General features: G+C 46.8%; 1 protein-coding gene across 3 annotated transcripts in view; it reads right to left on the minus strand.

Moving 5' to 3' along the window:
• The window catches only part of Arfgef2 (ARF guanine nucleotide exchange factor 2), an 88,253-nt gene that overhangs the window by 41,500 nt on the left and 32,579 nt on the right, over nt 1-14,174 (minus strand). For 2 of the 3 annotated variants that reach the window (XM_026390930.2, XM_026390927.2), the window contains exons 8-16: nt 12,862-13,013; nt 10,175-10,305; nt 7,975-8,209; nt 7,302-7,401; nt 6,020-6,159; nt 4,380-4,488; nt 3,635-3,818; nt 2,343-2,454; nt 1,701-1,906 (exon numbers count right to left, since the gene is read on the minus strand). In XM_026390930.2, the coding sequence (XP_026246715.1) occupies nt 1,701-1,906; nt 2,343-2,454; nt 3,635-3,818; nt 4,380-4,488; nt 6,020-6,159; nt 7,302-7,401; nt 7,975-8,209; nt 10,175-10,305; nt 12,862-13,013 (1,369 nt within the window). The remainder of the gene's footprint in view (nt 1-1,700; nt 1,907-2,342; nt 2,455-3,634; nt 3,819-4,379; nt 4,489-6,019; nt 6,160-7,301; nt 7,402-7,974; nt 8,210-10,174; nt 10,306-12,861; nt 13,014-14,174) is intronic. The other variant, XM_026390929.2, reaches the window with a different exon arrangement.

The raw sequence follows: 14,174 nt of genomic DNA on the forward strand, positions 1-14,174 counted from the left end.
TGCTTTCACCATCACCCAGCATGGAAACAGCTAACTAAGGATATGTCTTAGTTAGAGTCTAGGCTTCTTTGAAGTTGCTTCAATGTTATTTTATTATTATTATTATTATTATTGTTTTTGGTTCTGGGGATTGAACCTGGGAGGTCTCTGAGAATGTTTCGAGACCCCTGCTTTTTAAATTTTGTTGTAGATGCACACAATGCTTGTACTTATTTATTTTTACGTGGTGTTGAGAAGATCGAACCCAGTGCCTCACACATGCGAGGCGAGTGCTCTACCACTGAGCTATGACCCCAGCCCCTCCCAGGCCTTTTTATTTTTTGTTCTGAGACAGGGTCTCACTAAGTTGCTTAGGCCTGGCTAAGTTGCTGAGGCTGGCTGTGAACTCTCAATCTTCCTGCCTCAGCCTCCTCAGCCACTGGGATTACAGGGCCACCATGCCTGGCGCAAATTAAAAAACAAAAACAAAACAAAACAAAAAACCACCTTTGCAGAACACCCCGGGCCATGCTTTTTTTGCCTTACACAATAAGAGAAAGACACAAAGAAGCTGATGTGTAGCCTCCTATAACATGTGGCCAGCAAAACTGGTCTGTCCTAACTGCCCCAATAGGAAAAGGAGGGGTGTCAAGGATGCACAATGAGACACAACTAGGGCACACACTTGGAGCAGGGATAACAGAGCAAGGCTTCCAGGTCCATACAATTAGGCCTTCACAGTAAAGTGAACCAGATGCCACCTTCGCTGCTCAGGTCATCTCCTGAGGACAGGTGGCCACACACTCAGAGGAGGGGACCAATTAACGTGAAAATGGAATTGAGAGGCAAAATTATTATCAGAATGTTCCCACTGAATAATTCCTCATCATCCTCACGTAAGCCAGTGTGTTCAGACGTCCACTCCAGGAGTGGTGGGAAGAGCACGCACCTCTGAGTTAGGACACACCCAGGCTCAGCCCGGCTGCTCACTAGCTGGTTAGTTTTTGACAGGTAGCTCATCTATAAAACAGGAGGCCACCCAGGCTTGCCACTGACCAGGTGCAGGGCATGCAAGACAGCCATGCACCAAACAGAACTCAAGATGCAATCACATACTTGTGGGGGTTGAAGTTACTCAGCTATTTCTATAGCTAGTTGATCAGTAAGCAACCAAACAAACCCAAAACCTTCAGATCTAGTCCATACATTAAATCAGGGAGCTATTCTTGATTAGAAAAGAAGCACCCAATTACCTCCTCTCAACTCACAAAATTATACTTTTTAAACTAGGGTGGCCAGTTCAGGAGGCAGGATGACCACAAGTTCGAGGCCAACCTCAACAATTTAGTGAGACCCTGTCTCAAAATAAAAATATAAAGGTGTGGCTCAGTGGTACAATGCCCCTGGTACCAATCCCTGGTACCCAAACCAAACCAAACCAAACCAAACAAAAAACAGTGAAGTAGTTAATAGCCTGGGCTTTAGCTGTGTCATCTCAGGTGAGATACTTAACCCCCCTGTTCCCCAATCTCCTTGTCAACAGAATGGGGACACGAACAAGGCTGCTGTGAGACAATCCCTGAGCACAAAGCCAGGTCCGCAGTGAACAGAAACCTTAGTTGCTTGGCACAGACTTAGAAAGATTAAACCCACACCCCAAGCAGATCAAGACTCGTGTCCTGAGGCAAAAAGCTGAGGCGCCAGGCTGGAGGGGGGCTCACCCCTGGTTGCACTCTATGTATCTAGCAGCAAACTTCTCCATCAGCCGGTCAATCTTCTGGGCTTCCCCAGGGAGGCGGAAACCTTCCAGGAACGTCCGCAGGGCAGAGACGAACTCCTTCTCACAGAAGTCCAGCTGGTCCACGTAGGCGTACATCACCTCCTTGTTGAACCTCGTGCCGTCTCCCAGAAAATCGCCCACCTGGGTCTGAAACACGCAGAACACACTCGCTCACTTCAAATAAGAACCCACAGCAGAGGACACTGCCCCCGGGACCAGGGCCTGAATGTCCACAACAGGCTGAACTGCCTCCTGCTTCCAGACCCGGGCTGCTGCCGTGGAGGGAGGACGAGGAGGACGGGCAAGAGACTCAACAGTGCGGGGAGCCCTCACTGGGCTGCCTCACGAGAGGGGCAGGGGCAGATGGGGCCAGCTAAGGGACATTTCTGACAGTTCCACCAAATAAGCCACCGCCTGCTGGGCGGCTCGTTTCCTCTCACGGCTGTGACGAGGAACATGTGCGACACTGGTGGAAGGTGGGCCCAGCGGACCACAGGCAGCGTCAGCTCGTCCTGAGGTTCCGGCTAGGAGGGCGCAGAAGCACAAAGCAGAAACTCCTGCAAGCGCACAGCCCCAGACTCACAGAATCCAGGCGCTCCTCCTGATGCAGGAACTGGGCGATGTCTTCCACCGTCGTTCCCAGCATGCCCTGCTCCTGGAGAAACTGGATGCCCCTCTTGGGTTTCTTGTTGAAGCTGTTTCAAGAAGAGATGGGACACAGGAGGCTTATTTCAAAACCCAGAGCACAGACAGAGCTGGTACCTGGAGTAATTACACACATCACCGTGAACAAGTCATCATATATAAGTTAGCAAGGTCCTGTGCGGCCCAGTAGCTTTTCCAAACTCCAACTTCGCTTCTGACTGAGCGACAACAGAGTCTGATGGCTGTCACCCCACCACCATTCTCCCCTTCTTCACCAGTAACAGGACTCTAGCTGTTCAGTGGAAGAAAACCTGCATCTCCCTGGCTCCCTAGACATGGAACATGGAAGTTCAAGCCAGATAGAAGTAGAAATGGTGTCAGTACTTCTGGGAAGTCTCCTTAAATGAAGCTGACCAAGGCCGCTCCTTTGGCCCTTCCTCCCTTCTTCCTCTCTGGAATGTATGTGTGAAGGCTAGTGCTCCAGCAGTCACCCTTATCCATGAGGCAACCCTGAAGATGACAATCATGTGCCTCGGGTGGTAAAGCAGACAGACAGAAGGAGGCTGGATCCCTCCCTGAGATTCACCGCGATAACGCAGACTATCCACTTTGGGATTTCCTTTTCTTTGTTCTTCTTTTATTTTTGATTTTCCTTTCCTTAAGAAATATATAATCTAGGGGCTGGGGATGTGGCTCAAGTGGTAGCACGCTCGCCTGGCATGCGTGCAGCCCGGGTTCGATCCTCAGCACCACATACAAAGATGTTGCGCCCACCAAAAACTAAAAAATAAAGATTAAAAAATTCTCTCTCTCTCTCTGTCTAAAAAAAAAAAAGAAATATATAATCTAGATACTGTTGCTTTATGTTTCCTATTAAAGGAAGGCAAAGTTTGCTAATGTAAACTAACTTTTTACCTGGCCTTGCACTAAAGAGTGAGGTTTGTGTCAGTGCAAAGTGGCGAGTCTGAAAGACACAAAGGGGGCCTCAGGGCTTGTTTAGAAGGTGTGGTCCGAGGCCTCTCTGAGGGGGAACTCTGCCTCATCTGAGGGGTCAAGAGCCCAGCATTCCAAGGAGGGCTCGGTGGCGAAACAGATGGAGGTGTCTGAGGACCAAGAGCCCAGGGTGTGGCTCAGGGGACTTAGCGGGAGTGAGGTCACCAGGAAGCCTGGTGTGATTCAGGTGGTGGTGACAAGGCTAAAGGGGGTTGCCAGAGCGGCAGCCACACTCACAGCTCGATGCCATGTTCGATAATTTCCTTCTGTTGCTTGATGACCTCGAACTGCTCTGGGTCATCCTGAACAGTTGTCTGGGTCCCAGAGGACACCGTGGACTCCATGGACGTCACACTGCTCCTTCTGGCCATGTCCAGGCCTTTGCCATCCCCCATTTCCTGATCTGTGAGCCTCTCCTGACCTGCAGTGACGTAGAAACAGAGGACACCAGGTGAGCAGGTGGGGTACAGCCATGGCCCCACAAGTACTGGGCAGGGTCCCCCAGCCCACGTCGAACAATCTCTGCTCTAGGATCACAGCACGGACCTTAGACCATCAGAAACGTTTTTCATGGAACCTGAAGAACAAATTCAAAACTTCACACAAAAAAGTAAGAGGATGTGAACAGTCAATAGAGAGCAGGACAGGCCCCGCTCCCCCAGGCATCCAGACTGACACAGCTCGGACAATTTAGAAAGCGTGGCGTCCGTGCAAGAACGAACAAGTCAACAGAATAGAATAGAAAGTCACAGAGACAGACACACTCACAGGAGAACCTGGCCTGTCATAAAGGACCTGGAATCACTGAGGGAAGGGAAGCTACCAGCCAAGAGGAACAAAAGCGTCACACTGCTCCTCCAACACTCCAGTCCCATGAAACAGCAAAACCTTTAAAACACCACGGGTGTGAGCTGCAGAGTGTGTGCCTGGTTCCAGGACCACCGACCCGACCCTGCAGGAGGAGGCAGGCGGGGGCTCTCACCGAGGCTGGCCTGGTGGTTGGGATTCACGTACAGGTCCTTGCTCCACTCCACCATGCACTTGAGAATGGACACAAGGCACTCCAGGCCTTTTTTCCTCAGACTCAGCTCCTACAGAACAAAAGTGACACAGCACAGAGGTGCAGGCAAGCCAAGAACAGGCGTCCAGGGGCTCACACCTCAGAGAATCAGCGGTATCAGTACTGAAGGATGAAACCCAGGGAAAGGCAACAGGGTACAATACATGTTAAGTCACATCAGCACCTGGCCTCTCCCCAGGTGTTCATTGCGAACATCCCAGTACAACACCAGCTGCGCGCTGTCCTAAGGTCAACAAAGTTTAAGAGAGAGTTCTGGGGGGTGGGAGTGGCTGGGGCTGGGGCTCAGCAGTAGTGCACTTGCTTGGCACGTGTGAGGCACTGGGTTTGATTCTCAGCACCGCATATAAATAAATAATAAAGGTCTATCAACAACTAAAAGAAAAAAATCTTTAAAAAAGAAAAGAAAGTTCTCAGGGCTAGAGCTGGGGCTCAGTGGTAGAGCGCTCACCTAACACATGTGAGGCACAGGATTCAACCCTTAGCACCATATGAAAATAAATAAATTGAGGTATTGTGTCCATCTACAACTAAAACATATTTGAAAAAAAATAAGAAAATTCTCATTCATTGCTTGTGGAATTAAAAGACAAACCTGAAAACTTTAAGTAACAGGGTTTTAAACCATAACCCTGAAAAGAGAGAAAAAAACCTGGAATTATGCAGCAAGGGAGTTATTTTGAACAGAATTTATCCCCTAAAAACTTGTAGATGTGTTCTCCTTTAAGGTTCACACTACAATGAAAACACCGATTTTTTAAAAAAATATTTATTTCTTAGATGGATACAATATCTTTATTTAATTCATTTATTTATATGTGGTGCTAAGGATCGAACTCAGGGCTCGCACATGCTAGGTGAGCACTCTACCACTGAGCCACAACCCCAGCCCCACCCCCCGAAAACACTGATTTTTAAAAATAAGTAGTATTTTTTAAATAAAAAATTACAGGTTATAGATTATCTTTTTTTAAAAAAAGGCACATTTTAGATTCATAACCACATTAGAGGCAGCACAGATCTGTCAGTCTGATAAAAATTATGACCTTATTCAAGAAAAAAGCCAGAATCCTGTGCCCCATTCCAGGGTGCAAAGACCCCGTGAACCCACGATCAGGGGCTCTAAGGACCCCTTTCCTCGATGGCACTTCAATAATATGGCAACTTCCTACCAACAGGCAGTCTCCTCTCCCATACACAGGCTGGGGTCCTGCTCTCCACACTACTGCTGGAAGGTGATTGGGGGTCTCAGGTCAGTGTCACCTTCTCAGGGACACCACTTGATGACCCCTTCACTTATTCCAACCCCCATGTCCAGTGCTTCTTCTCGATGGTCCTGCTTATTGCTCTCTGCAGAGCTTGTCCCCTCTGGCTGACTGCCTTCCTCGCAGTAACCCCACGACAGCAGGAGCTGCGTGCGTGCTCATGTGAGCTCCGTGCTGTTCACGCCATGTCCCCCCATCTCCCCGTCCCCTCACTCCCCGCCAGTGCCTGGTGTGGTGGTGCTCAGTAAGTGTTGCGTGAAATGAGAGAATGTATCTTACCTGCAGAGGGGTCATTCCCAATTCATGGCCACTTCTTCCCTGAGCAATTTTGGATAAATCATTCACTAGACGCTCGAAAATGTTAGCAGCATTTAGGTCACAGTCATAGTTGACATAAATATCCACAACACACTGGGCATCTTGGAAAATAACATACGAGTATCAGAATTCTGATCAAAGACAAATAGCAGTTACACTTTCTTATTGTTTAAACAAGACTTCTTTGCCAAAAAATTTTCCGAGAACTGATCAGGTGGCTAAGCCTTATTCAGGAAAGACACAGCAGAAGTACTGGGACGGGGTGGTTTCAGGCCTGCCTCTACGCTAACCAAAACCTCAGCAGTTGGTCCCAGCAATCCAAGGTTGAATTTCCTCTTCAGAAAAGGAGCTACGCCAGGCATGATGGCACATGCCTGTAATCCCAGTGACTCGGGAGGCTGAGGAAGGAGGCCTGCTTCAACAATTTAACAAGGCCCTAAGCAATTTAGCAAGTCCTGTCTCAAAATAAAAAACAAAAAGGGCAGAAGATGTGGCTCAGTGGTAAAATGCCCCCGGGTTCAGTCTCCCACAAAAAAAGCAGGGCTAATGGGGCTCAGGAAGTGGTTCAGTACCTGCCTAGAACACGGAGACCTTGGATTCGACCCCCAGCAGGGCAGAAACAAAAAAGGAAGGGGCTAATAACTGCCCTACCTATAACTGCCCTACCCATGCCCCTAGAGTCACTATGGAGCGCAGTTAGGTTAGATGGCCGACAAGTGCGATGCTTAGTTTGAAGTCCCATACCTAACTGCGTGGCGTAAGGCATTCCAAATTTACCTCACACCCAGTCACGGTTGGCCACACAACAACTTGCAGGTACGATGGCCAGGTGTCCCAGTGTGCCGGGATTAGGGGGTTTCTGGGACACAGGACTTGTAGTGTCAATACCAGAAAGTCTTGGGAAAATGGCCTGAGCTGGGGCTGGGGCTCAGCGGTAGAGCACCTGCCTAACCCGTGAGAGGGCCTGGGTTCAATCCTCCACACCACATAAAAATAAATGAATAAAATAAAGCTATAAAAAAAAGTTACCTCATTTAAAAAAAAAAAGAAAAAAGAAAAAGAAAATGGACTGAGCCAGTCATTCTTTAAAAGAGGAGCAAGTGGGCTCTCATCAGGCCAAAGTGGCCTTTTAGGGAAGGACCCTCCCAGCACCTCTTAAAGCTCCGCAGAGCGGGTCACGGTCTTGGTCTGGCTTTGGAAGTGGCTCTGAGTGCTCTAAAGGAAGAAGCCTCCGGGAGCGTACCTGCACAGATCCTCGTCAGGGTCTGAATGACCATCCACCTGTGCTCAAAAGAACTTGTGGACGTTTCTAGAATGTTCAGGAAAATCTCTTTGAAAAAAACCTAAACAACATGGAGACAAAGGAGGATGCTAATTAACAGTTTGGGTTAGGAGTCAAACACCCTGATCCTGTACGGAAGGTGGCCTGCACAGAGACAAGAGGCACACACTTCCTGCTCAAGAGCCTGGGAACCCTGGCCTGACCAGGGGGGCAGCTCACAGGGCCAGGCCCTGTTGGGAAGCGGACAATGCTAGGCTCCCGCCCAGAACTGCCACATGCAAACCCAGGACCATCTGTGTTCCTGATTTTTTGAGAGAAACCAGAAATGTGGATTTTTGTGTAAAATATGATTTCTCAATTTGGCAACTCATTCAAATTATTTCAAATGATCCACAGAACAAACAGATGGAGGGACTGAGCCCAGCACACAAGCCACACACCTTAAACCTCTGATCAAAATGGATGGTGCACAAGAGTTGGGGGCAGAACTGTTATGAGTGAAAGATATTCTCTCACTGATTCAAAAATTCCTCTCCCGAGTGCCAGCACATAGACTGTATAACTTTAGTGCTGGTGGGTTTCTCATCTGGCACAAATGTCATCAAGTAAGAAAAAATGAACTTGGAGTCCGTACCTCTATCTGCATTTTCAAGTGCATTTTAAAGTTTGAAAGAAGAGTAAGAAAAATGGCGAGAGAGAGCTCAAAGACATCAGGCACTGAAGAGACGCCGTTTTTGGACAAGGCCACACAGAGATACTGCTTGATCGCATTGATGAACATCTCGTGTGTCCTGAAGACGGGACCGGCGTTCTGCAACACGGACAAGAGCAGCTGCAGGGAAACCACCTTGGACCGCAGCTCGTGGGATCTGGCAAAGAGAGTGGAAAACAATGACAGCTCTAGAAGAGGAACTGTTCCAGGTGTCTCCTGGGAGGCCCTGCCTGCTCCTCCACTGTGTGCAGGACCTTGTGAGGCTGCGGGTTAAGTTAGCCACCGCACCTGAACGTCAGGAGAGGGAGGGCAGAGGGCAGAGGGCACAGGGCACAGGGCAGAGGTGGGGGCTCCTGGCACCTGCAGGCCCTTTGGGAACAAAAGTGGCCAATTCCTATTCTTTTGTCTCCTAACAGAGAACAGGCAGAGGAACAGGAGCAAAGTGAGTGACCAGTGCGTCTGGAGAGCCAGCTCTGCAGCTGACGAGCTGCACGCAGTCAGTACCTCGCATCATCTGTGAGAGGTAGAGACCTCGACACCCTCCACTCTCTTCACCCAGGAGGATGCTGTTCTCTCCACCAGCCTCACAAGCCTCCTTCCACCCCTCCCCTGAGATCAGGGATGGTAAGAAATGGAAAAATCTGGTAAGAATGTTATGGTAAGAAATGTTCCTAACATTTGTCACCATACCAGCAGCATTCTATTTTAATTTTTTTTTTTAAAGTTATAATGGACCCAATACCTTTATTTATTTATTTTTATGTGCTGGGGACCGAACCCAGTGCCTGACACATGGTAGGCCAGCGCTCTACCACCGAGCCCCAGCCCCTAAAAGCATTCTTTCGTTTTGTTTTGGTACCAGGGATTGAACTCCGGGCACTTGACCACTGAGCCACATCCCTAGCCCTATTTTGTATTTTATTTAGGGACAGGGTATCACTGAGTTGCTTAAAGCCTCACTTTTACTGAGGCTGGCTTTGAATTTGCAATCCTCCTGCCTCAGCCTCCCCAGCTGCTGGGATTACAGGCGTGTGCCACAGCACCCAGCCAGCAGCACTCATAATAAGAGAGCTGAGGATTCTTAATGAGCAGTACTAATAACGGCACTAATAACTGTGACTATAAAGTGCAAGGGCCTGTGCTCAGGGCAACATCCATCTCATTTCACTTAATCAATCCTGCAGGCTGATTCTTGGTTTGTAACTTAAAAATAGTTGGTATATAGAAGATGTACCTTCTTTTTTTACTTGCTGATAGATCCTGGGAATTGATAGTTCCTGGGGGTCCTGGGAATTGAGCCTAGTCCGCCACTCCTATGGAGGAGCTCTCTCTGGCCAGCCTCTGCACCCTTCACCTCACAGCAGGCACGCCCTGAGGCTTGTGTATTCACTACAGAGAATCATTTGGCTTCCCTGGGTTGAATCTGGTGCTTAAATCTTTATCCATGAAACACAAGTTTCCAAACAGGGCAGGGCACATATTCTACAAGCACTCTGTTCCTCCATATCCCCATCAGAAGATTAAATTAGGCCAGGTGTGGTACACACCTGTGATCTGTAATAATGGCAATTCAGGAGGCTGAGGCAGGAAGATTCTGTTCAAAACCAGCCTTAGCACCTTGGTAAGACCCTGTCTCAAAAAAAAAAAAAAAAGGGGACTGGGGACTTAGCTCAGTGGCAAAGCACTCCTAGGTTCAATTTCCAGTACCCGCTCCCCCACAATCTATTAGTAAGTTAAAAAGAAGGTATATCTTCTATATACTGATTGGGTTTTTTTAATATTTATTTTTTAGTTGTAGGTGGACGCAGTACCTTTATTTTCATGTGGTGCTGAGGATCGAACCCAGTGCCCCATACATGCCAAGCGAGCACTCTACTTCTGAGCCACAACCCCAGCCCCAATATACTGATTGTTTTAAAGATAAAAACCAAGAAAAAAAAAACTAGGCAAAATCTTGGTTAGTGGAGACAGATGATTCAACAGGAAAGGAGGGCAGGGCAGGGCGGCAGGGCCTGAGGAGCTGCGTGCGGAGCCATGGACTTGTGGGAAGCCAGGAAGGACAGGCACAGAGCCTGCGATCCTGGACCCCAGGCACCGACATGGACAACTGCTGTGCACTTACTTGGGGTCTGGGGGGCCTTCCCCAAGGGGCTTCATGGACAGCTTGCACAGGGAGCGAAACACCAAGAAGGCATCCTTCTGCAGGATGTGAGAGAACCTGGCGGCCACGTGGTGCCCTTGCACATCTGCCTCCTAAGGTGGAATCAAGAAAAGAAAGGGAGAATGAAACTGTCGCATGAAAATTTAAACTCCTATATTAGTCAAAAGGGAGGTGAAGGGGTATTAGGGGAGGTTAAAATATGGCAAAATAGGTGCTGGGGGAGTCATCGGAGCAGCTCTAAACCTTGTTTCTTATCCTTCGGAAAGTTGACATGGATGGTTAAAAAGAAGTGATCAAAAGTTTATCAAAAAATCTAAAATACAGTCAATTATATTAGCTTGGGTGAGAAAAGTTTTCTAATAGTGTTGCAAGATAAAAAGAAAACTCATATGGCATTTTAACAAACTATCAAAAAGAGTAAGCTACATTTACAAATTAAAAGTAGACACACATAATAAGGATTAGTATCCTTCACATATAAAAGCTCTTCAAATTTCTTTAAGGAAATATGCAAACACTCCTCTCAAATGCAAAGCATTCAAAACCAAAACAAATCAAAACACAAATATGCAAATTTACCAAGAAATGCAAATGACAAATGAACCTAAACAACTTTACTACCAATATCAAGGCAGGATTTTTCTCCTATCAAATCAGTAAAGAAGTGAACAAATGTTATAGCTCGGTTTTAATAAAAGAATGAGAAAATGGGTATGGATAAGTAGGGATTTGAATAGTATCTTCCCAGAAGACTAATTTGGTGGTAAGTATCAAAAGCCTTAGTTCCTATCTCTTGAGCTGGGGATGTGGTCAGTGGTAGAGCATTTGCCAAGCATGCGTGAAGCCCTGGGTTTCATCCTGAATACCACATACACACAAAGAGGTTTCTAACTTTCTTTCATTTATTCTTTACAAAGCAAGTCAAGCTAGTGTATCAGACACGAGGTCCTGTGTGGGATTTATGTGTGTCCTTGAGGGCATTCATGGGAAATGATACACTCCAAGGGGAAAGATAGGTCTTGGGGGGAGGGTTAAAATGTACAGTACACACAGGCATCCAACTTACTGACTGCATCAAAATTTCATAGTGGGGGATAATGATTAGGAGAAATATCTAAGAAGGTTCCTAGGGGCAGGAAGGGTGCAATTACGAAAACAACTGAGAAACAATGGTGCAAAGAACAGAAAAGCTCATAGCACATCACTTCCTGTTCTGGATGTTTACATACACGATTTTTAAGGGGAAAATGAAGCTATTTAAAAGTAATGGTCATGTGGTAGACACATCTATGGGCCTGAAAGGACCTTCAAAACATACTTTGAGTTTTTAGCAAGTTACCAGAGAGCATTTTGTGGTCGAGGACAAGCCTAGCAAGAAGGAGGCACTGGGTTTGATTCCAGCATCAAAAAAGGAAACAAAAGCAGATCAAAAAATAGCACAGGGCTGGGCTGTGGCTCAGAGGTACAGCGCTTGCCTAGCACGTGTGAGGCACTGGGCTCAATGCTCAGCACCACATAAAAATGAAATAAAGGTATTGTGTCCACCTGTAACTAAAAAATAAAAAATGCTTTAAAAATAGCATGTATACTATATCATTCTCTTTAAGCAGGAAAATAAAATGCAAGAGGGAGAAAAGTCTAGAAGGATACTGACTTGCCCAGTCCTTCTAACACAGAGAGGAAAAAACAGAAGGAACTAGATTCTTTTCTGTATTTTCTTTCTTTTTCCTACAACAAATGTGTATTATTTTGAGAAAGAAGAGAAATGGCAGGAGGGCGGGGCTGGGGCTCAGTGGCAGCGCGCTCGCCCGGCACGCACGAGGCACTGGGCTCCATCCGCGGCACCACATAAATGTAAAATAAAGATATTGTGGGCTGGGGCTCAGTGGCAGCGCGCTCGCCCGGCATGCACGAGGCACTGGGCTCCATCCGCGGCACCACAGACAAAAAATAAATAAATAAAATAAAGATTAAAAACGAAAATTAAAACAAGATATTATGTCCACCTAAAACTTAAAAATAAATATTTTTAAAAAAAGAAAGAAAGAAAAATGGCAGGAAATTTAAGGTCTTAAAAGTGTGAGTAAAAAAGTTTAAGAACAATGTCATAGACAACAAACATTAACACATCACAAGAACTGAACCTGCAAATAAGAAGAGTATCAGACTAATAACTGAGTAGAGCTTGCTTATTTTACATACGTGTGTGTGTGTGTGCGCGCACACGCGCGCGTGCGTGCGTGCGTGCATGGCAGGGGTACTGGGGATTGATTAAACCAGGGGTGCTCTACCACTGAGCTACATCCCCAGCCTTTCCTTGTTCTTTCTGTTTTGAGACAAAGTCTCACTAGGTTGCTGAGGCTGGCTTTGAACTTGCAAGCCTCCTGCCTCAGCCTCCAGGGTCACTGGGATCATAGGTGTGCACCATGGCGCCCAGCTGCTTGCTTCTTTCACAAAAAAAAAAAAAAAAAACACTGAAAATGGACATGCAAACTGGGCAGGGGAGCGTGTACCTACAGTCTCAGTCTGCAGCAGACAGAGGCAGGAAGATGGCTTGAGCTCAGGGGCAATAGTTGCCCTTTTAAATAACTAATGAACAAACAAACGGACAAAACGGGAACCTCTGAACAGGTTGACAGCCAACCTACCAGGTTATCCGCTGACGACAAGGACTGTCTGTCATCTGCTATGCCATTGGTCTGTGAGTTTTCATCAACTGCAGGGGGGATGGCACATTCCTGGCACTCCAGTTCACCCAGGACCCTGTCGGGGTCTGTCAGACCATGCTTTTCTGCTGCTTCTTAAAAGACAAGTGCAAAAGTCATTGCCAATCAGCTGGTACCCCAAAAGGCTGCCTGCACCAGATACACACTCCCTCAGATGCTGCGTTTGACCTGTGCCTCTCCTGCTAGCTATGATGGCAGGGCACCGGGCCCGGGAGGTGTGCCAGTCTGTCCTCCACAGCCTCACCGCCAGGGCCACAGCAACGCGTGATGCACTGGCTCAGCATCACAACCCACCGGTGGAGCCTCTGAAATTGTGCCCACCCTGCCCACTTCTGAAAAAGACTAGAAAGAGCTAAACATAAAAAGCAACGATTTTTTAAAAAATATTTCATCAGTCATTGGTGGACCTTCATTGATTTTTATGTGGTGCTGAGAATCAAACCCAGTGCCTCACACATGCCAGACAAGTGCTCCCCCACTGAGCCACAACCCCAGCCCCAAAAGCAAAGATTTTTTTAAAAGACTGTTAATACAGGAATCAGAGAAGAAAGCCTTACAGAGAAAAACACAGGCCTAAACTTCCTGGCAGCCATATGAAATCAGAAAGAATTTTAAAAAGATTTCATCATTTACTCAAGGAAAGTATATCTGGTGAATAGCAGAACAATGAAACTAAGAGGAATGAATCATTTGGCTTTTTATACATATGAGAAACACTAAAGAACTTAATGAGCAAGTCTTCAGTAACTGTTTTCCAAGCATATATTCATTCAACAAATATTTATCGTGTGCCTATTGGGTGAGATGGGCTGTGGCATGGGTTGGGGGATATAGCAACGAATGAGAACAAATCCTGATTCATGATGACTTCCTGTGCAGACCCAGAAACACACTTAAGAGTATGAAATAAAACTGTGCTATTTTAAAGATATTTCCACAAGGAGTTAAATGAATATGGAATCTATAAATAGCTTTGTGGCACCCTAATTTAATAAAAGGATAGGGCTTAGACAAGTGGATTCCATATCATGACCAAAGCATGGGGTGTGGCTCTGGGGTACAGCACTTGCTTAGCATGTATGGGGCCCTGGGTTGCATGTGCCACTGCGCCCAGCACTGCTAAATAAATAAGTAAAAACAGGACACTAATTTTTAAAACTGAGTCCCAATGCAGATGTATGCACATAAATAACCAAAACACAGTACATGAAACAATACTCAGCATCACTACCCGG

The sequence above is a fragment of the Urocitellus parryii genome, chromosome 6 (genome assembly GCF_045843805.1).
Source record: "Urocitellus parryii isolate mUroPar1 chromosome 6, mUroPar1.hap1, whole genome shotgun sequence".
In the NCBI taxonomy this organism is placed as follows: Eukaryota; Metazoa; Chordata; class Mammalia; order Rodentia; family Sciuridae; genus Urocitellus; species Urocitellus parryii.